Source organism: Benincasa hispida, chromosome 2, assembly GCF_027475165.1.
Source record: "Benincasa hispida cultivar pf3 chromosome 2, pf3_genome.v1.1, whole genome shotgun sequence".
NCBI lineage: Eukaryota > Viridiplantae > Streptophyta > Magnoliopsida > Cucurbitales > Cucurbitaceae > Benincasa > Benincasa hispida.
In genome coordinates, this window is record NC_143479.1 from 58,862,818 (window position 1) to 58,886,785 (window position 23,968).

Below are 23,968 nucleotides of genomic sequence, written 5' to 3' on the forward strand. Positions count from 1 at the left end.
TTCATGCTTCAATTTTATTAGTTTATTTTATTAATCTGACATGTGAAGAAGTAATTTGTACATGTTAATTGATACAATTATTAGTTTATAGTTTAGGATAATACAACCTCCAAAGTTTACAAGTCTTTCTAACTTTTTCTTTTGAAACTCCGACCTAAAGAGTGAGAGTGCATATCAATTACTCGAAGCTCAATTGACATAAAGTTTGTACAATCGATCTCAATGTTAAATGTTCGATTCTCTTACTCTACATATTGTCAAAATAATAATAATGGTGATGATGATAAGGGAAAATATATTTTCTTGTCATTAAGTCAAGAGTCTGATTTCTATTTGACTTTAAATTTCAAAATGTTAAACTTTTAGTTCTTAAGTTTAGGGCAGGTTTGTTTCAAAGATTTTGTCATGTGATTACATGAAAACTCTTGTTTGTTTTACAATATTTCACTTTTTAAAACCCATAATATTATTATCTAAATAACTTTAAAACTCATCTGACATGTTTTCTAATACCCTCCATACAGATGAGATTTTATGTCTAGGAGATGAACACTAAATGTATAGCCTATAAATTAATTAATACTATCAATTTTAATTAATTAACAAATATAAATATATTGTTTAGATTTAATACATTTCAACTAATAAAATTTATTATTAATCAATACTATTCTAATTCATTTATAGTTATTCAATTATGTTTAGTAATTAAATTATAATTTAATTAATGTTGTTTTCAAATAAAGGAAAATTTATACGGAATGGTAAAGGGGTGAGTCATCTTATTTATAAATATAGCAAAATGTCATTTTCTACTAGTGATAGACCATGATTTTAACTTCTATCACTCAGTCAAATGATAGAAGTCAAAATCATGGTCTATCACTGATAGATATTTTGTTATATTTGAAAATTCAATTGTTTTACTATTTAAAATTGGGAGATTTTTAAAAGTAGAAAAATAAGGGAAACTATTTATACAAAATAGCAAAATTTTAATCTTTTTTTAGAGGTTGATAGAAGTCTGTCTGATAGAAATCTATCATTGATAGACGCTAATAGAAATTTATCAGAGTCTATTAGTGTTTTTTTTTTCTATTTTTGTAAATAATTTGATATTTTTTCTATTTGTGAAAATTTTCCTTTAAAAAAATTACTCATTTAATTATTGTTCAATTTAAAAAAAATAGGAAAACTATAATGGATAGAAAAAAAAATGTAAAGGTATTTGTAAATATAACAATGATTTTTAAAAAATTGCAAATATAGACAAAAAATTTAAACCAGATTCTCAGGTTTTTTATTTTTACGATTTTACACTCATTTATGTATCAACAGGTGTATCTGATATACTCTATATTTCGGTAAATCAGTCAATTAATATACATTATATTTGCTATATCAATTAACTAATATATTTTATTAAAAGAATATCATTTATACAAGTGATATATCATGACTTTAACTATGTTGTGGTCAATATTGTTTGTTCGATTAAGATAAACATTACTTTTATCTTTTTTTCGTGTTGATATAAAGTTATTTTCATTCTATTAGTTCAATTTTGATGTTGATGGTATATGTTAAATGCATTAATTTTGTCAAGTGATGTATCAAATATAAATTATATTAGTTAATTTGTTTTATTTTCAAAATTTTTATATGATTTTAATGGTATATAAATTATATTTATTTGGTATATTAATTATATGACAAATATTTCTTATTTCGTATATTAATTGATTGATATACCTAATTTAAAAATTTTAAAAAAAAAAAAAAAAAAAAAGATATATCAATGATATTGTCAATATACCAAATATGAAGTGTATCATTCAAAATGATACTTAAAGTTTAACATTGGCATTTCAATTGTATATTAGTACTCATTCAAAATGAATTGTAAGTAGAACATTGGTGTATCAATAGTATATCATGGTCAGCTGAAAATGCAATACTAAGTAATTGGTATACCAGTAATTTATCAACACTCATTCAAATTTTGTTTAAATTATAACATAGATGTATCAATAGTAATTGAAATTCATTTTATGTACATTTTTATTCTCTCAATAGTATATCACTCATGATCTAAATCTATTTTAAGTATTGTATTGGTGTATCAGTAGTATATCAATATGAAGGAACCTGTGAAGGTCTTGAACGGAAACATGGATCGTCCCATTTTAAATTTTCACAGAACGCAAAATTACATAATACAAACATTATGCAATAACAGTAAATTTACGGCATGCTATCAAAATTAAACAGGAAATAAATTAGGGTTTCAAGTAAACCTCATCCTTGAAGAACCATTCTTCACGAATCCTTTTCTCTGGTCATGATCTACCACGAACTAAAAGACCTCCAACAATGAGGACAACACCACAATAGAATCTTATATTCTCTATTGGGATAAGAATAACTAAGGAGTTTATTGGGCTCTTAGATTTTTTTATAGGGAGAGATTGAGAGGAGAGAAGAGTTTTCTTGAGAGGTTTTCCAGAGTCACACACAAAGATTGAATCTCCTGTATTCTCTTCTTTGAAGAAGAATAAGTCACCCAATCAAACACACCTCACACACGTAAAAGGTTGAGAGATATTAGGGGGAGAAAGTTATAACTCCCTCCATTTTAAATTCAAAATTCAAAATAAAATTTAATAAATTAAAACTAATTTCAATTTATTTAATATATAATTATACATTAACTAACTTAATATATAATATATACTTACTATATGTTATATCTAATATAATATATAACCTATAGTTTATATTATATCAAATACAATATAACCTATAGTTTTTATTTCTCTCATTAATACATGGTATTTAATATAAATCTCATTTATATTAAATTTAATTATATGAAACCAATTCACAAAATTAATATTTGAATCATATTCAAATATTTATTTCCTCTCAAATAAACTTTATATTATAATGTATCAAATACAATATAATAATTATATCATATATAATTAATTCCCTCAATTAGTTTGAACAATTCAAACTAATCCAAAATTGATTCTCATTAAATCCCTGTTGAGCTACAGAGGGGACCTCATGAATCTGTAGATTGAAGCTCTAATGGTACTTGAATAATCAATTAAACTTCTTTAATTAAATTATTCAACGTCCATTAACTGTCGGGCACTCCATTAAAGACCGACAGCTGCACTCTTCGCACTACAGATATATTTATGTGTCCATTGGATATAACCAGTCAACAGTGCAACAACCCTTCACAAATTGATCGTAAGTACAGCTAGGGCAAAATTATCGTTTTGCCCCTGTAGTTACATCTAACTCCTTAAGTATCACTGATCCCTTTAATGAATAATAAGTCACAGTCCAACTATAACCAAAACTTCTCTCGAGTCAGGAGAGGGTGTGGTGCCACATTCTAGAGTGGTCATTCAAACCGCAAAAACTGAACCATTTCTAAAAATCGAATCGAACTGAACCGAAAACTCAGTGAGACCAAAGAATGCGGTTTGGTCCGGTTTGAAGAAAAATTGAATTAATTCGGTTTGGTTTTGTTTCAATTTCGATTTTCGAAATTGAAACCGAACCGAACCGTTTATATATATATATATAAAGATTAAAACCGAATTTAAAACTAAACCGAACTGAACCATTTTTTAATTAAAAACGCATATATACAGTTTGGTTCGGTTCAGTTTGAACCAATAAATCGATTCGATTCGATTTTACATATTAAAAAATTTGGTTCGATTCGATTTGACCACCAAACAGAACTGTTTCCACCCCTAGCGCCAGAATCATCCCTAAAGGGAGCAATTTATCCACTTACCCCGACATTGGAGAATGAGTGAATTCTGTCTTGTGTAGATTCCCAACTCCCCAATCAGATGAATTCCCAAAGGCTTATTGAGTTGGCGTTCTGGCCACTCTCACCCATACAAATCAAATGACTGTTTTCATAGGTAGGAGTTCATAACTCACTCAGGATTCAGATCATGTCACCTATGGTCATCATGGTGAAATGTAAATCTCTATTATGAATGGAGTTATATTCTAAGATCGAGAAGCTTGCTTTAATCCATAATGGACTGATTAAGCTTGCAAACCTTTTGCTCTTGACCTTGGATTATGAATCCTTTAGACTACTCCACATAAATGGTCTCCTCAAGATTGCCATTCAGAAAAGCAGTCTTGACGTCTATTTGCAAAATCTCATAGTCATAATATGAGGCAATGGATAGAAGGATCCGAATAGACTTCAACATGGCAACAGGTGAGAAAGTCTCCTCATAATCAACTCCCTAAACTTGGGTATAACCCTTTCCCACAAATCTAGCCTTAAAGGTTTTCACCTTCCCATCAGTATCCCGTTTTCTCTTGTAGATCCACTTGTAACCTATAGGTTTAACACCATCAGGTTGATCTACAAGATCCCAAACACAATTGAAGTACATAGGTTCCATTTTGAGATCTATAACTTTGATCCACTCATCTTTGTCAACATCCTCCATTGCCTTCTTATAAAACAGTGGATCCTCAACATCTCTGTCAACTACCATAGCTAGGATTTTTGTTAAACCCATATAACGAATAGGCGGGTTTGTAACCTTTCCACTAAGTCGAGATTCCTTCAACACTTGAAGTGGATTTGACTTACTAGATGAACCAACTTCAACAACTCTTGTTGAGGTGTTGGGTTCTTCAACAACTCTTGTTGAAGGTTCAATAGTTTTCTTAGAAAGCTCATTCAACACAACCTTACTGCGAGTTTATGCTTCCTTATGTGGTCCTCTCCTAAAAATGTAGCATTTGTCGACACAAACACTTTATTTTCTTTAGGATCATAAAAGTAACCACTACTCGTTCCTTTAGGGTAACCTACAAATAGACACAATTTTGAATGAGGTTCCAATTTCTTAGGATTTGCCTCAAGCCTCAAGCACATATGCTGGGGAATCCCATATTTTGAAATGGTGTAAACTACCTTTACGACCATTCCATAATTCTAAAGGTGTTATCTTAACACTCTTGGATGGAACACACTGCATTATCCTAAAACGAGTCAGGTAAGGAAGCATAACTCATCATAGACCGAACCATAACTAACAGAGTTCAGTTTCCCCTTTCTAATACACCATTCTGCCAAAGTATACCAGGTGCTGAGAGTTGAGATACTATTCAATGTTCTATCAAATAGTTCTTGAATGTAAAATCCAAAAACTTTCCACCTTGATCAGATCAAAATGTTTTAATCGTTTTATTTAATGCATTTTCAACTTCAACCTTAAACTCTTTGAACTTTTCAAAGGATTTAGACTTATGTTGCATTAAATAAACAAAGGATTCAGACTTATGTTGCATTAAATAAACATACTTATATCTTGAATAATCATCAGTAAAATTAATGAAATTCAAACCCTCTTCTTGCTTTAACATTCATTGGACCACAAGAGTCTGAACGCACAAGTTCCAAGGGTTCTTTATCCTTATGACCTTTTCTAGTAAAAGATTTTTTAGTCATTTTGCCATCAATGCATGACTCACACATAAGTAAAGAATTTTCTTCTAACTCGCTTAGAAGTCCATTCTTAACCAATCTCTCAATCCTATTGAGATTGATGTGTCTTAATCTTAGATGCCAAAGACGGGTCTTTTCCTTAGGAGAAATTTTAAGTCTTTTATTTTGAGTTGCCATAATTTTAAACATTTCAATATTTAGGAGGGCTTTAGTTGCTAACGGTCTTAGCACATGTAAACTATTTTCCAGCTCAACAGAATAAATATCTACACCATTCTTGAAAATAAACGTTTTATTTACAGAGACATTAACAGTATAGTTTTGTTTAATCAAACACTTCACAAAAATTAAGTTCCTTTTTAAATCAGGAACAAAAAATACATTTTCAAGTAAAATATATTTATTCTGTAAAGTAAGCTGGAGACGATGTGCCCAGTTCCAACACGCATCGTCATCTCCCCAGCTACCAGTTGCCTCCAAGAACTAATTCCCTGAAATGAAGAACAAATATCGTTAGTGGCCTTGAATCAATTATCCAGGCAGAATTATCATTCTCTACTAAACAAGTCTCCAATACAAATTAATCATATTTAATTTGTTTGGATTTCTTCTTTTTTGCCAAGTATTTGGAACAATTCCTCTTCCAGTGTCTCTCGTGGTTGCAATGGAAATAGATTCCCTTTGCAGCCTTGGCTTTCTTACCCTTTGATAACATCGAAAATGTGCTATCTTCTTCTACTTAACTAGAGGTTATTAAGCTACTTAATATGTTTAAATCAATTGTTTTGTAGGACTCGAGTGTACAAGTGGTCGAATAAAGTGTTCGGGACAAAAAGACATTAAAATGGCCAAGATAGGAGCCAAATTGAACAAATGAAGAAAGAAGACCAACACATTAAAGGATTCTGCCCTGCCGAGTGTTGCAACGCTCTTCCAAAACATAAGCTCAATGCTCGCTTGATGCTTGAAGGCAGTAGGCTCGGGTGCAGAGCAGTGTTGCAACACTACTCTAAGGTTGCAGTGCTCCGAAGATGGAACAATGCCATCGTTGCAACGCTAGTGCAACGCTTAACCCCAACGCTATGCGGCAAAATGGTAGCATTGCAATGCACAACCATACTGTTATGACGCTACGTAGTTTGATGGAACTCCCACCTCCGCGCGTATGCAACCAAGTGTCAGGGGTAGCATTATAACGCCAACTTAATGCTCAGCAAAAATGCGCCGCAGCATTACAACACTCTCCCTAGCGTTGTAACGTTGCGACAAACTTATAAATAGGCCATTCGGGGCCAACACTTAAGACACACTCGAATAGACGGCCACCCTTATGTTACCTTTCGATTTCTTCCTATGTTTTCACCAGAATTCTGAATCTTCTTCCCCTTTGAGCATTGTAATGGACCGGGATGAACCACCTCAAAATTGGAAATACAAATTCTATCTATTACATATTTCCATCGAGCAAACTGGTTCATAGGCGAACTAAGTCTTGAACCGTCCGGGCGAAGCTCCCCATTGTTTAGTAAATGCGGCCAGGTATACGATCGATTAGTTATGATTGAATACCAATAACTATGCGATGAAGCATGAGGTACCCGATCGTTTAGTGCACAAGACAAAAACACGCGAGTGCTAAACGATCATTTAGACGACGACGTAGCTGTGAAGCCCGATCGTCTAGACGATCACTTAACAAGCGCTCAAGTAAATGATTTACTATATGATCGTGTAGTCACGAACTAAGTCATGAAGCTTGCTAAGCTACACGATCGTCTAGTACGCGCGCATTAACCTGCTTCCAAGTATCCGATACTCAACGATCGTCTACCCCATCATTTACACGAGCCGACCAACGCTTGGTCGTCTTCATCCTCAAAGAACAACAACTTCTTGCTAGAAGCTTCTTCACGAACGACTCACAGATTTAAACTCTTTAAAATTATAGATAGATAACAGTTAATACACCAAAAAATGCAAGGGTCCTTACAATTAACTTCAAATGTAAAAGAATTTAAACAACTAGAGGCTTCATCCCAGAAACTCCATTAATCTCACATCCATAAACTATTTAACGTTTAAACAGAGAGCATACATGTTTTTTACCCATCGAGAAAGTAAATGTAATTCTTTGCATCAATGAATTTGGAATATCAGAACCTGTCTCTGATACCAATTTAAGGAACTCTTATACAAGAGTACCTCTGAGCGGAAGCGAGATCGTTCCAAACTCATTGTAACAGAATTAATGCATTCACAATCTACTAGATTAGTTATGCAATATACAACAAATTACAGGCATGCTTTGAAACTTAAACAACAAGAGAGCAAGATACGTACCAGTTGAACAATTTTTCTTTACCAAAATCTCGCTCTCGCCAAGGTCTACTCCTTTCGCTCTCGTTGAGAACGTATACTCCAGTCGTTCACCAAATCACGATCGTCTACCCACGAACAACCTCTACACAAACACAGCAATAGGGAGGACACCACCACTTAGAACCCTCAGTATTCTCGGTGTGAGAATCCAGGAGGTGTGGGCTCTGTTGGATTTAGCAGAGGGAGGAGGAAGAGAATATCGTATACCACAATCAAGCAAGTGGGAGAAGGCTGATGTTTATCGTATAGATGATGCTTGATCGTTTAGGAAGTGGTACACGAACGTTTAGTAAATAGGTTGCGATCATATAAACGATCGTTTAGTAAGCATTCGAGCGCACGATCGTTTAGGAAATAGCTAGACGATCGTTTAGCAAATCCTATGCTATCATTTATAAAGAAGGTGCGTGTGTATACGATCGTGTAGAAACGTTGAGCTATCGTGTAGACTCTCGGTTTGCTATGCAATAAGCTGTATACACCAAACGTGAGCGAACGACCGATCTCTTGCAAAATGAAAACTATTTTCATTTTATTCTTCAGTTACAAAAACTGAATGAAACCTCCCACTATTACAGGGTTACGGAGAAAATGCCGGCACAATTATCCCATAATTGTCCAAATTAAATAATAAATATAATTATATTATATTTATTAACCTATGGTTTAATATCACATCGAATGCAACATATGAACCATAGTCTTTTCTCCTCCACTAGATATAAATCATATTTATATCATTTTCCTCCAAATAATGTATCTCATACATAAAGCCAATCATATCATATATAATTAACCAATTCAATCATATCATATATAATCGAACTTCTTCTTGTCAATTTGAACACGCGAACTTCTTCTTGTCAATTTGAATACTTCAAACTAACCCAAAAACTGATTCTCAACTTGAATTCATTAAGCTATCAAGGGGACCTTATAGACCTATGACTCGAAGCTCCAACGGTACGTGAATAGCTGACTAAACTCTTTAGCTACGAAATCCACCATCCGTTAATTGCCAGACATTCCACTAAAGACCGATAGCCGCACTCTTCTCACCACAGATATATTTCTGTATCCATCGGATATAATCAATCAACAGTACAATAACCTTTCACAAATGCTCGTACGTATAGTTGAGCCAATTTACCGTTTTGCCCCTGTAGTTACATCTAACTCCTTAAGTACCACTGATCTCTCTAATGAACAATACAACATAGTCCTACTATGTGTGGACACCTCTCGAGCCATGAGAAGGTGTGTGGTGCCACATCGTTCAAGCCCCGGAATCAACCCTTAAGGGAGTAAATCCATCTACTTACCCCTACTTCAAGGAAGGAGTGAATTCCATCTTGTGTAGTTGAGTTCCCAGCTCCCAAATCAGACGAATCTCCAAAGTGGTAGGTTTGAGTCGGTGTGGCCACTCGCATTCATGCAAATCAAAGGACCGCCCTCAAAGGCAAGAGTTCCCAACTCACTGAGGATTGAGGTCATGTTACCTATGGTCATCCTAATGAAGTGAAGTCTCTGTCATGAATGGCGTTATATAACGAGACGTTAATACTTTGTGGTCCGGTTTTATACAAACTCTTTGTATAGGACGTCCCCGCTCGCATGTCCCCACATGAATGATCAGGATCAGACTATCTGTAGCAAGTCACAATACTTGTAACTATTCTACAAAGCGGGTCGCATCCGTAGCATTACCAAGATAAGGTTTCCTTCCTATATCCATATACTACAAACCATTTTAGTTATCACTTAAGACATTATCCACCTATATGTCTCAATATACATGTTTAAGTTACAAACGACAACCAGGGATCTTAGTTTATTGGTTTGTGGTAAAACAAATAAAACATCCAATGTTCATAGACAATAAGTGAAGAAAATATTATATATTATACATCACAAGCGTTTGTTCAAAATTGTGTTTACAAACTATAGGACACGAGAGTTTAGGGCATCATCCCCAACAAAAGGAAGATAACTTAAAGTTTTGATTTCTTTTCTACTCTATAATTCCCATACTGACTTAGGCATTGGAGTCATTTTTCTTTGTTTTGCAAGTCATCTCTTCCTCGAATTACAAATTTACAGTTGTTGCCACGTGAAGGTCAGATGGGATTTTCTTGGCTAAACTTTGGCATCAACGATACCCATCAAATAAAATCAACAATTATAAAGGAAAATTGCATGAACTTTTTTTTAATAGAAAAAAACATTGGCATATTGTATAATAAACAATTATACTTAAAAAAGGCTTAGTCAATGTGTGCCTTTAGTTGGGTGTTGGAAAGCTAGACATTGAAAGCCCTAACATATTTTCTTTGATTGATAACTTTAATGACTCAGAGGATGCCTTGTGTCTACAGTCTGATAGAGACATTGCTAGTAGGGTTAATTCATAATTTGAAATTGTTATTGGAATCAACTTTGAAGTACGTGTACATTTTTACAAAGGTAGGTATCAAGCAAGGAATTAAATCAATAAAAATCACATCAATGGAGAGCATTCATAAGAAATACATTACGGTCACTTTGAAGTCACTTTTGTGAAAAGTATAATGGTATTGTGTACTTTGCTTGAATATTTGTATCGTATTCAAACATTACAACTTCGACCGATGATCGAATCATTACATAAGTTCCCACATAAATAAATTTGGGTCTGAATCCGGGATCAAAGTATTGAACCCAAAAATGGATTTTCCTTTTATATACATAGCAAACTTCTTCACTATCTACATTGGTATAAAAATGGTGTTTGATTATGGTATTCTTCTCCACTTATTCTCTTGCGAATTCGATCACTATGTATGTGTTCAGTCCGAGATGTGCAAAGCTACTAGCCTGAGTTTGGCAAGCGGTTCAAGCAAGCAACTCGAGATGAACTATATAATTTGAGAAATCTATGTGTATATAGTAAAACTAGAGGGAAATATGAGGCATGGTTGAGCTTAGCTGTAGGCAGCCTCAATTGAAAGCTTATTTGTGTTATCAGGATCTCTTAACCAAAGAAATCCCCCCAGGATTGCCACCCCATTCTTCAAAAATCACTAAGATGTTCCCACTCGGTTTCAACCAAGCACGAGGAACGTGGTACCTGAAATTTCAAAAGCTTTATCATAAAAAACGAGCACAAATGATAGGTATACATAACTTATAAATCAGTGTGTAGGGGTTAACTCCTTTTACCATCTCTGTGAAGGCTCCCCACAGTTATAATGACATTTCTTCTCAGTAAAAATTCCAGCATAGTTGCATTTGCCACAACTACCCCGTGCGGTATACGCAGGCCAATGGCGTCCGATGCTCTGACCATTAATCCATACCTGCCCTTTACCCATGCTGCTCATATCTAAAGCTAACGGTTCATTGCCTCCCGGGGCATTGAAAGTTGTCTGCATATTCGGTTTATAACAGAAGTTCACATTATGTCAAGGTTAGAAAAGTCTTTGTCCACATAGAAATGTAGATATTTAAGAATGTTTATTTGAACTTCTCTCACCTTGTACCATGTGAGGGGTTGTTTTTGAGACACCAATGAGCCTGTCATCCATTCAACTGAGCTACTTCCACTAACGGTATGAAGATTCAAGGCTTCTCCTTTCAAGCCAACCTACCCATGAGTAATGTAATTTAGATTCTCTAGCTTCTAAAAACTTTAATATCATTGCCATCACATCCAACGAACTGAAATACATAGCTGAAAGCGAAAATGAGGGTACATTGGTGTAGTAATGTACCTTGTAAGACCATTTATATCCAGACATGTCTCTTGTACCCTCGTTTAGACCCTTCAATGTGACGGGACCTAAGATGCCAGCATTCCAAGTCTCAAAATGCAGGCCGACATTCTGACATCGAGCAAACGAAAATATAAGTCAAATTTGGAATCAATGATGTTTTAAAGAAACATGAAAAATTGGAAACCAAATAAACTAACCGGGAGACCAACAGCAACACTCAACATGGAAAGCTTGTTAACTCCTGCCCTTAAGTTAACATATTTACTGAATGTTAATTTGGGATTATCCAACCCCCCATATACAGTTCCTACATTCAGAATATAATAAGATCATGATGTTAGAATCATCAAGTTGATGCTTGGAAGGATATGTAAAGAAAAAAAACATATTTACTGTCATGTACCAGATAGTTGGCCATTTATGAACACATGCAAAGCATGGCCTGCTGAAAAGATGGTGAGAAGAGGCCATTGTCCACTCTTTAAGAAGCCTTCATTCGAGTCGATCCTTATACTGAGAAAGATAAACATGAGGTAGAGTAAGATATAAGTGATTCTTTTCCAATATTGTTCGATAAAAAGTTCGAAAAAGGGCGAAACTGTAATAGGTGAAGGAGTTCTTACTCTGTCATATACCACAAATAATCTGTTGCATCCCTAGTTACACTTATTTGCTCTACTAACCCAGCCATGGTGGTTGTATCATCAGCATACGCAGAAGCAGTTTCTTCATTGTATGAATGCCATGAAAATGAACTAATTGGCGTCATCTTAGGCCAAGAAGTTGGAGCATTGACCTATAAAGAATTATCTCATTAAATTTCATCGTTTCAAAAATTAAAAAAAATTGAATGGTACGTTTCGAAGAGGTTTAAAGTTTCCAATCCATCAGCATACATAGTTTGTCATTCTGTTTCTTTAAAGAAAGATACAATTTATAATACTCTATGAACCATTTAAGTATAAGAAGGTTAGACCTAAGCAATTTGAATCCTGTCTTACTTTTGCAGTGTTGAAAATGACAGTTTTGCAGTCAGGAAGGATGCTGACGGACCAAGGAGGCAGGTCATATGGATGATTTCCAAAGGTGACTCTTGCAGAAGATGATGGATCATAGTTTGCTAGAAAAGCAGCACACGCCCCTGATCTTGTCTTGAAGACATGAGCCTTAAATAATCATCAAAAGAGTCGAATTAGATTGTCTTGCAAAAAAAAATGCATCTATAGTTGCATGATTTTTCATCAGCTAAACCATGTTACTACCTCTTGCTTGCTTCCTAACGATGACACGGTAGGATCTACTGATACTAAAGCGGGTTCGCATAACTTGATGGCTTTGTGCAGATCTCTCAGATGACCCCATTTTGGTTCCCTCAATAGGCCTACCATATCCAAGAAAAATTATTAGAGTAGACAAAATATTTGATAATCTTATGGACATCTCATACTATACTCTGTTTTCCTTTTTTGTTTTGTTTTGTTGAGTATATTTTTGGAAGCTATTATTGCCACATGCTTACCATATTCATCGATGGGGGCATCATAGTCATAGCTAGTGGCAATGAAAGGTCCGCCAGCAGTTCGGCCAAAGTTAGTTCCTCCATGGTACTGACATGAGAGAAAATTATGAAAGAGTTTAAGGATATGATATCATTTCCATTGATCAACCAAACTTTATGAAACAATCTCAATAGCTCTTTACCATATAATAATTAATGAAAGAACCACGATTCTGAATGAATCTCGCAACAGAATAGGCTAAGTCTTCAACTGGTCTATAAGGAACTGGGCCTCCAAATTCAGTGAACCTTGAATATTTCACGAATGAGAAGCATGTCAATTCTAATCCTTTAAAAATCAGAATTTCTTTGTCAAAATTTGGCGAATAGAGGCCGAATAAGTTACTTACCAACCAGTCCAGGCTTCTGTCCACATTTTGGGTTTGTAAACCTTGTTCGGCTCGAAGTTTTCGCAGTAAAACCCATTGCAGGTGTCAATCTGAAGCAGAACCAAGCAAATAGAAGTTTTAGAGAAGAGAATATGGGAGATGCAAGAAAAGTTTATTTTCAAGAATCAACTGGCTTCTAATAAAAGTCAATAGTTAAAGAAGACTTTTATAGGCCTATAGTCTACTCAAGAATTGATAGCATTTTAACTGATCTAGAAACAAACAAAACAAAACGTGAAAAGACAACTCCAGAAAGAGTAAAATATAAGGGGAAAAAAAGAAGAATATTTCCTTTTCAGCTTCAAAGGGTTTAAGACTGAGAATCAAGAAAAGGACAGATTCACATAGAAACTAAAAAAAGCCACAAAAGAAGAGTTTTATATAAGAAGGCAGGCATGGCTTCAAGTCTATAAAAAGAAAACCTACAAATTAAGGGAAAAAAACAATCAAGATCAAGAACCGTTAAATGTTGAAATCCCACCAATAAAAGAGGTTCACTCATATTAAATGTATGACTAATGAATTCAAAAGGGAACAGTATCAAAGTTCTGTACTCCCTATTTTTCCATCCTCAGTCCAAACAAGTCGCACAAACAACCTAGTACATGTTCCTTGACACGGAGAGCATCCAAGAAAAGTAAAAGAAACCCGTGACAGAAAGGGATCGAAGTAGCTTACCACAGGGTCAGGGGCATCCTCTTGCTTGCACATCACCCATGGTACTCCAGTGTCAAGACTTACTGCCATTTGAGCAGCCCATTTGGTGTAAGATTTACCAGGAGCACCTATTTCCCACTCCACTGGTCCATATTCATTCTCAATCTGACATCCCAAAAACATTAAAAATGAGGAGGGGGGAAACCTAAGTAAAAACTTCGAAAGTTCATCACTGTAAATTTGTTTTAACTGAATGGTCAATTTGCAATAAACCCAGTTTTGAATCCAAGAAAAGTCTCTCATTTATATGTTTGTTGGATGTTACCTGTGACAGAATAATGGGTCCTCCCTGGCTATGATATAACTTCTCCCCCTTCATCATACTGACAATCTTCTCAGTGAATTTTTGCATAGCCACCTTTATTAAAGACCATTAAATCCATTACTCAAGAGTAAACAACTCATAAAATTATTTGCTTCAACATAGAGATAGAGAGGAATAACTGAGAAATGTCCATGCCTCCATGGACATTTCAGAACTTTTCTTACCTTGAAGGGTCCATTGTCAGTCCTAAAAGCAATCCCAGGAACATACTTTAACCAAACAGGAAATCCACTGAATCATTGAAGTAAAGTAAAGATAAATTAATCAGAACAGACCCACATGAAGACAAATTATTAACAAGATTCCAGTAAATATCCAATTTAATAGTTTTACCCAAAGTTCCATTCTGCACAAACATATGGACCAATCCTTAGATGAACATATAAGCCTGCTTGTTGAACCAGCTTCACAAATCTCACCAAATCATATCTATCTTCAAAATAGTACTGAAAATTTACAAAACAAGAAGACCAAAAGAATCAGTATAATCAAACCCCAGAAAACCCAAATGGCAAAAACAAAATATTCTCCATTTTACCTGTCCAGGAGAAGGCTCATGACCATTCCAAAAAACATATGTTTCAATAACATCCAACCCTCCATCTTTAGCCTTCTGAATAAGGTCTGGCCACATCTGTAACAACCATAAGAAAAAACCCAAAAACAAAAAGTGATTAGATAGGGGGGGAAAAAAAAACCCGTGATTCACATTGGAAGTATTCGAACCTGAGGAGTGCTTCTGGGGTAATGAATAGACCCAGAGATCAAAATTCTTCTTCGGCCATCGATGATTATGGCTTTGTGGTCATAAGTCACAGAAGCCATTACAGAAGAACAAACCCACAAAAACAAACCCAATAACATCACCATAATCTTTGACATTTTCAACATTTTCCCACTTCCCAACACAAATTTGTGGTAACATACAAAAGGGTCTGTTTCTTTTCTTCTTCTTCTTCTTTGTTTTCTTTTTTCTTTTTCTTCAATTCCTTCTCTGTATTGGAATGATTCTTTTGAGGAAGAAAACAGAGAGAAACAGAATGGGGAATGAAAATGTAAGGATTTTTTATGGAATATTGAGAAGCTCTGCTGCAAGAGAGAGCTGCTTTTTAAGCATTTGAAGCACAAGAGAGAGAAGGGTGGGGGCCATTTCACTGTCTTTTTGAGAAAATGCTTCTGCTTCTACCATTTTCAAACTACCCTTTTGCGAATTGGTGTAATTTTAGAAGTAATTCCACTGGATTTAAATTCTGCATTAAATAATAATAATTATTATTATTATGATTATAGGTTCTTGAAAATTGTATTGTTTTTCAAAATAAATTTATTATATGATCATTTCACATGAATGTGTACAGGTAAGTAAGAGAGTAGTGGACTTGTGATGGCTCCCTGAAATATAATAATATGTAAATTTAAGGAAGAGAAAAAATGGATGGACTTCGACTTGGACTTTGTAATTTTGGCATGTTTCAAATAAGTAATCCATTTTTATTTGAATTCTAGTTTTCTTTTTTAAAATAACAATATTGATCATGTAACTCAATAATTATAACTCGACTAGCTAAAATATTATATATGTTCAATTACTCGCTCCCACATTATCGATAAAGAAGATGGTTGGGCTCATTTATTGTTAAATTATACAAAATGCTTCAGATTTATATTGAAAAAATATCTTTTTAATCCATATATTTTAATATAATTTTTATTTAATTTCTAAATTTCAAAATGTTACACATTTAGTCTTTAAATTTTGAGTTTGATTTCAATATCGTTCATAAACTTTAAAATGTTATGATTTTACCCTTGATATTTGAGTTTTGCTTCAATTTGATACATATGTTTCAAGATTTACACTTTTAAACTCATTTATTCACTGCATACTTGTTTTTTCGTCTTTTGTATTGATTTATGTTAATAAATTAAAACTTATTAAAAGAATTATAATTAATTAAGTTTAATTCTTTTTTATTATTTTTAAAATTAAATTCAAAATTTCACTTCATAATTATTTTTAATTAATTAATAGAAATTGACATCAATGACTGAAAGTAAGTATTTAATGAAAAATTAAAAGAGAGTATTTAATGAAAAATTGAGATTAAAAATATCAAATCTTAAAACCTATGGATCAAATTGAAACAAAACCCAAATCTCAAAAATAAAATTTTAACATTTTGAAACTTAGGAATTAAGTTAAAACAAAAGTCAAAACTTAATGACCAAATGTGTAACATTGAAAATTCAAGGATCAAATAGAAATTACACTCAAAATCTAAGGACCAAAAATGTATTTTGTCCATTTATATTTTATATACACGCATGCACAGTAATTTAATGCTAGTTTTTTTCTTAATTCTAATTTTCTAATATAATTAAATTTATAACAAAAAGTATCTTATATTTTTTAATTATTTATTTAAACAAAAATAATAGTAATGCTAATTTCCTACCTAAAATATTTATAATTTTAATATAAATACTAAATTTTAAACAATAAAAATAATAATAATAAAAAATAGAGATTTTTCCTCATGGAGATTTCCTAATCCGACTCCTCAAAACGGGAAATGGGACGGGGATAGAGATTAAAAAGTCCCATGGAGACAAGGACGAGGAGTGCATCTCGAACCTCGCCCTGTCCTATTGTCATACCTACCATTATGGTCTATCTCCTATGATAGATATTTATCGTGGTCTATTACGATTGATCAGTTAGTGATATTTTGTTATATTTTAAAATATTTTAAGCAGTTTTATCGTTCAAAATAATTATTTTTTTAATCCTTTATTTTAACACTTTTTGGTAGAGGGAAGTTGCAATTTTTCAAGGATTTATTTTAGATAATAAAGGCGACAAGGATATGACTTTGTTGTAACATCAAGGTGTATTTTACTGATATATATATATATAGTATTTTTATGATATTTTTATAAATTTGATAAGTTATATTTATTTACTAACAACTTTCTCACTGTATAATCCATATTTTGAAAATCGTTTAATAAAACAGTCGATAATTTTTTAAAAAAATATTTAAGAAATTACTCGTTCAAAGAGAAAAATAAACCAAATATAATTGTTAATGGATAAGTTAAAACTTAAAAAAACTAAAAAAGTAATAACAAGATCATAAAAGGAAAAAAAATCCTAATATTAATTTCGTGTAAAAGAAAGTAATGTAATAGAGGAAATGTTCCTTTAATGAAATAATAAAATTACTTTATTGGAGGAAAAAAAAAACAAGAAAATGACGCACAACCACGGCATTAAATCAATTTCCTCTACAAAATCAAACCTTGACGACATTAATCAAAATATTAATTGTTTAATTAATACAATCAAATTAATTTACTATAAAATTTATATTTTGTTGTCTGTTATTTTGATAGACATGTTTATATTCTACTTTTGAATACAAACACACCTATATTTATTGTTTATTTGAACTTTCATAAAAATAGTTAATTATTCAAATTACGTTTAATCGAAATCTTAAATCAAATGTTAACGCCAATACGAAAGAATGGTATCAAATGCTTTAGACGATAAATAAGAAAAGTTTAAAATGTTCTTGTGTTATACTCAACTTGAAAATTGTATTAAATCATATATTTGATTTGGTTAAAAAATCACTTTTAGTCTCTAAACTTTTATAAAAGTAACAATTTAATCCTTAAATTTTACTATGTAGTAATCTAGTCCTCGTACTATAAAATTTGTAATAATTTAGTCCCTATTGTAGAAATTATTGTTAAGATTTAATGAGGTTTCTTGCCTAAATAAATTGATAAACTAATTAGAGACTCGATAATTTTTATAAAATATAAAGTCTACATCACAAAATAATAAAAATTGGCATCTAATTTTGATCAATTTATTTATATAAGGGACTAAATTGCTATGAATTTTAAAATATAAAGACCAAATTGTTACATAATAAAGTTCATGAACTAAATTGTTACAAATCAAAGTTTAGGGATTAAAATGTTACTTTCATGAAAGTTTAGGGACAAAATGTGTTTTTTAACCTATTTGGTTTTTATGATTTGGGCCAAAGTATAATTTGGTTCCTATAATTTGTGTTTTTATTTTCATTTTAGTTTTCGATGATTTTAAAAGTTTCGATATTATATGGTTTTTATTATCAAGCTTAAACTTTAATACGGTCAATTAACATAAACAAGTAAATAAAGACATTATAGTTTATTAATACATAAGTAGAAAACTATATTATGTCGGTAATTGAATCGATGACTTATGAAATACTATCAAACCAAAGAAAGAGAGTTGAAACTTTTAGAATTATATGGATGAAATCGGAATCAAAGTCAAGATCATTTTTGAAACTTTGAAAACTAAATTGAAAAGGAATACAAACCACATATATCAAAATTTTGATTTTAGAGGAAAAAAGTCAATTTTTTAATTCTAAATTTGTCATGTTACATCAATTTTAACTCTGAATTATTTTATTTTTGCATTTCAACTAATTTACATAAGTTCTCACTTCAAACAATGTCAAAAAAGTTTTTTCTTATGATTCATTGAATTATAAACAAATGTATTGAATGAAATTGATAGCATTTTAGAAGAAAAAAAACAATTGAATTAAAATTTCACTTGAAAAATATATACTTTTAGTATTCGAACGTTAGTTTTTACGTTCGTCGGAGTTATTCTGGTACAAAACTTCATAATATCGAAGCTACAAAGTTTACTTAGATTTTCACTTTTTTTTAATTAAAATTAATCTATATAAATTAATCGAAATCAAACTAACATAAATTTGTAACACTTATTTAAATTTATGGTCAAAGAAATTGAAATTTTGGGATACAAATTAATACAACCCAAGATGTTTATAGTAAAAATCAATGTTGTTTTCTAATTTGTTTCAACTATAAATTAAAATATAATATTTTAAATATGAAAATAAAATAAATTTAATTTTTTGAAAGTGAGCCAAAACTCAAATATATTAGTTTATAAGATAACAAGATAAGGAGTCCAAGGGCCATCACTAAAATTTACGGATAAGGCAAATTGCCGCCTCGTCAGCACGACCTTATGACGTGGCTGCTTTGACTGGAAGGTTATCAAGTTCAAATAGAACTGCCGATCACACACGTGTCAATTGCCAATTGGCCAACTATCAAATTAGTCTTGCTAAGTTAAACTAACCCACGAGGGCTTTATATGAACAAAATTAAATGCTCATCAATTAATTATGGATTAAATTATGAAATCTCAATTTTTAAATCAAGATATTAGCATGCCCATGATAATTTATTGCTTAATTATGGACTATCCAATACTATTTAATTGGTAGTGAATTGTAAGTTAATTAAATAACTCAAGTTACTATTTTTTATGGTTTGTATTTAGTTGACTTCAATTTTGAAGTTTCTTAGTTCAACAAATATGTGAGGTTAATGTCTTCTTGGATAACTATTTAGGGACATTTGGGGTAAGAGTTGTTATTATAGTTTTAAGTTATTATAATTAGGTTATAATAATTTATATTCGAGGTGTAGATTATTTTAATGTGTGTTATAATAATATTTGTTTAAGATGTAAATTATTTTAGATCGAGAAAGAAATAGTAAATATTGTAACAAATAATAAAAAATGATGAATATAAGATAATAAAAAATGTAGCAAATAATAAATATTTTAGTAAATTGAGATTTTGAAATAATGTTGACAGTAGCTAATTGGAGGTTTTAAAATAGTGATTATTATAGTCTTAAGATAATTTTTTCCCAAATGCCCCCTTAGTTTTTAAAATTAAGTCTATTTCCTCTCAATTTCTTACAATGATTTTTATATTTCTTAAATAAAAAAGTTATCTTAGCTAAATTCAAAAAACAAAAACAAGGTTTTTTTTAAATCTATTTATTATGGTTTTAAAAAATTGACTTGGTTTTTAAAAAACATTGTTAGAAAATATATAACGAAACAAGAAATTTAAAGGTGAAAAGTTATTTATAGTCTTAATTTTAAAATATTAAAGTCTCATTTGGTAATCATTTTGTTTTTTTTTTGTTGTTATTTTTTAAAATTAAGCATATGAACACTACTTCCATCTACAAATTTTTTCACTTGTTATCTATTTTTCACTATAGTTTAAAAAACCAAATCAAATTTTGAGAACTAAAAAAAATAGCTTTCAAAAAGTTGTTTTAGTTTTTGGAATTTGGTTAAGAATTCAACCATTATATTTAAAGAAATATGAAATATGAATGATACAGACTTAATTTTTAAAAAATAAAAACAAAAAACCAGATAATTATCAAACGGGACTTAAATGATTATCAAGAGCAGAGTATCTTAATTAGTTGACTTATATATTTAAGTTTGCACATCTCTAGAAGTCATCACTCTCTTATTTGCTGAACTAAAAAATTGTCTTATTTTGTGTTGGATGGAGTCCCACCATTTTGAATCTCACTTTGATTCTTATAGTTTGAGCTTTCAGTTTGGTCTTTTTAAATTTTTTAGATTATGTTATATAAAAAACAAATTTGAAACATTTTACCACTTCATTATCTTTTATTTTACTCAAGCCTAACCTATAATACAAGCGCCAAATAGGTAAAATTTTAAACCTTTGACCGACATCAAATAAAGAAGTAGATATAATATTCATTGAGTTCTACTTATTAATAGTTAGTCAGATAAATTTATCAACTCGTCACTACATAGGTGATTTATAAAGTTGTTCAACCCATTTAGATCAAATCCAAAATCAATACTAAAAGATAGGTACATATTTGGTAATCTAATCTAAAATTTATTTTACTAGCGATAATAAAAAAAAAGGGTTTTGACCTCTTACTTTAAATTTCATTATATTTTAGCTCTTTGTAATTTAGTCATTACATTCTCAATAAATCTTGAATTTAGTTATTTGAAATTAATTTTTATCAAGATTGATTAAATAATAATAATTATTATTTATAGATGAAACTAAAAAAAAAGAAAAAAGAAAACACCTCTTTTTTATATAGAAAAAAAATCAACAATAAACTAAGTTAGTATAGAGTATTTTTTTAAACATTTATTGATGGTGCAATGAGACTAAAATAGAATATATGGATGAAAATTATAGTTTAAACTAAAAATAATCATGAAATGATGATAAATATATTCCTTGAAGCATAATATATTGGAATTATGAGAAGAGGAATAATAATTATAAGAACAAAATTATGGTATTGGTGGGAAATTGATTAGTGATATATGAACAATAATGGATGTGAAAGAGATGACAATTTCTAATGGATTTGGTGAGGATTTTTATTAGTAATTTCCAGCAAATTTTGTTATGATTTTGTCAACATGAAATAAGCCATAAAGTCAAGTGGGTATTTTCTATTATGACGGTTGTTAGGGCCTTTTTTAGACCCTTTTATTTGTTTGCCTAGGGCCGCCCCTATAATTGTATTCTCAACCATTTTCAATTTAAAGTAAAAAATAAATAAATAATAAATAATCGAAAACGGTAATTGACATGTATTTCTTATTTTAACATTAAAATTTGAGTTTTGTCTCTTGTACTAAAAGAATTTGTTGGAATTTAAAATTAATATTTTAATACTTTTTAAGGAGATAAATAAATTCATCTTTATTAACTAAAAATTATCTTTTAACAAGGTTAAAAAATATTTTTGATTCGTAAACATTTATGAAAGTAACAATTTAGTCATGAACTTTGGTTTGTAATGATTTAGTTCCTATACTTTTAATGTTGTAACAATTTAATCCATGAACTTTAATATATAATAATTTGGTAATTGTATTTTCAAATTTATATCAATTTAGCCCATAATGTAAAAAAAAACATTAAAATTAGATGTCAAGCTTTTTTATTTTATGATGTAGACTTTGTATTAAATAAAAATATTGAGTCTCTAATTTGTTTAACACTTATTCATACAAAAAAAAAATAATACTAAATCTCGACACTAATTTCTATAATAAGGATTAAATTGTTACATATTTTAAAGTATAAGAACAATATACCAAAGTTTAGGGAATAAATTGTTACAAAATTGAAAATATAGGGACTAAATCGTTACATACTAAAACTTAGTGATTAAATTGTTACTTTCATAAAAGTTTAAGAACTAAAAGGGATTTTTAACCTTTATTTTCTTAAAAATAGTTTTCTATGTATAGAGAGTTGAAAACACAAACATGGTTTGGTTACCAATGATAAGTATTTTTGTTGTTAAAACAAGGGAAAAGAAAACGTTTTTAGTTCCTAAATTTGGGTTTAGTTTCCATTTGATTTTAAGTTTCAAAATGTTATATATTTAGTTCTTAAATTTTGAGTTTGATTTTATTTACCTTTGAGATTTGAGTATTGTTTCAATTTGGACTATATGTTTCAGGATTTTACAGTTTAACTTCAATTTTTAATCAAATACTCACCTTTAATCACTCGCGTTGATGTCTATTATTAATTTACAATTGAAGTGAAATTTTAATTTTAATTTTAAAAGTAATGAAAAATATTGTTACTTAGGCCCGATTTGGTAACTATTTGGTTTTTGTTTTTCAAAATTAAGTTTATTTTATCCACATTTCTTATAATGATTTGTATGTACAATGCTTGAATTCTTTAGCCAAATTCCAAAAACAAAAACAACTTTTTGAAAGTTATTTTTTTTTAGTTCTCAAAATTTGGCTGATTTTTTAAACCATTGGTGAAAATTAAGTAGATAACAAAGAAAGAAATTTGGGGTGGAAGTAGTGTCAATAGACTTAAATTTTCAGTAACAAAAACAAAAAATAAAATGGTTACCAAACATGACCTTAATTAATTATGATTATTTTAAATTAATTAACATGCATTAACACTAAAGATGTAAAATGAGCATTTAATAAAAATTCGTTATTAAAAGTGTAAATCTTGAAACTTAGGAATCAAGGTGAAACAAAACTCAAATCTCAATAGCAAAATCATAACATTTTAAAATATAAAAGCTAAATTGAAACCAAACTCAACGACAACTAAAAATACTAAAGATATGTTCGAAATCAATCGACAATGTCACAAAAGGGACTAGAAGTAAGCAAAGAATCAACAAGACAAATAGAAATTCAATACTCCCAACAAAAAAAAAAAAAAAAGAAAAAAGTTCAAAATAAGATACGATAGACAATCGTTTTCTAAAGAAGTTTTATCACTTGGACATAGCAATCAAATGTTAATAGATAGCAATATATATAATTCATTACCGTTTTAAAAAGAGATTCGTAAGGTCCACTAAACTTAAGAACAACAATAATTAGATGAGAATAACTTATTTTAGAAGCAACTAAGT

The 23,968-nt window shown here is 30.8% G+C and overlaps 1 protein-coding gene across 1 annotated transcript; it reads right to left on the reverse strand.

Moving 5' to 3' along the window:
* Positions 1-10,439: 10,439 nt before the first annotated feature.
* LOC120071583 (beta-galactosidase-like) lies at positions 10,440-15,847 on the reverse strand. Its single transcript, XM_039023923.2, has 18 exons — positions 15,356-15,847; positions 15,168-15,263; positions 14,963-15,075; positions 14,794-14,860; positions 14,570-14,662; positions 14,266-14,409; positions 13,549-13,637; positions 13,342-13,447; positions 13,160-13,247; positions 12,903-13,021; positions 12,642-12,806; positions 12,264-12,436; positions 12,044-12,153; positions 11,838-11,947; positions 11,638-11,748; positions 11,400-11,510; positions 11,087-11,292; positions 10,440-10,994 (listed from the first exon to the last, which is right to left on the reverse strand). Exons 1-18 carry the CDS (start codon positions 15,518-15,520, stop codon positions 10,889-10,891), a joined length of 2,172 nt encoding a protein of 723 aa, XP_038879851.1. The 5' UTR covers positions 15,521-15,847; the 3' UTR covers positions 10,440-10,888.
* Positions 15,848-23,968: the final 8,121 nt, after the last annotated feature.

Excerpts from the sequence above, each read along its gene's own strand:
- LOC120071583 (XM_039023923.2), bottom strand. The coding sequence starts at position 15,520 with ATGTTGAAAATGTCAAAGATTATGGTGATGTTATTGGGTTTGTTTTTG. Across the intron at positions 15,264-15,355 it reads ACCCCAGAAGCACTCCTCAG|ATGTGGCCAGACCTTATTCA; the intron begins GTTCGAATACTT and ends TGGTTGTTACAG. Across the intron at positions 10,995-11,086 it reads GGGGAGCCTTCACAGAGATG|GTACCACGTTCCTCGTGCTT; the intron begins GTAAAAGGAGTT and ends TTGAAATTTCAG.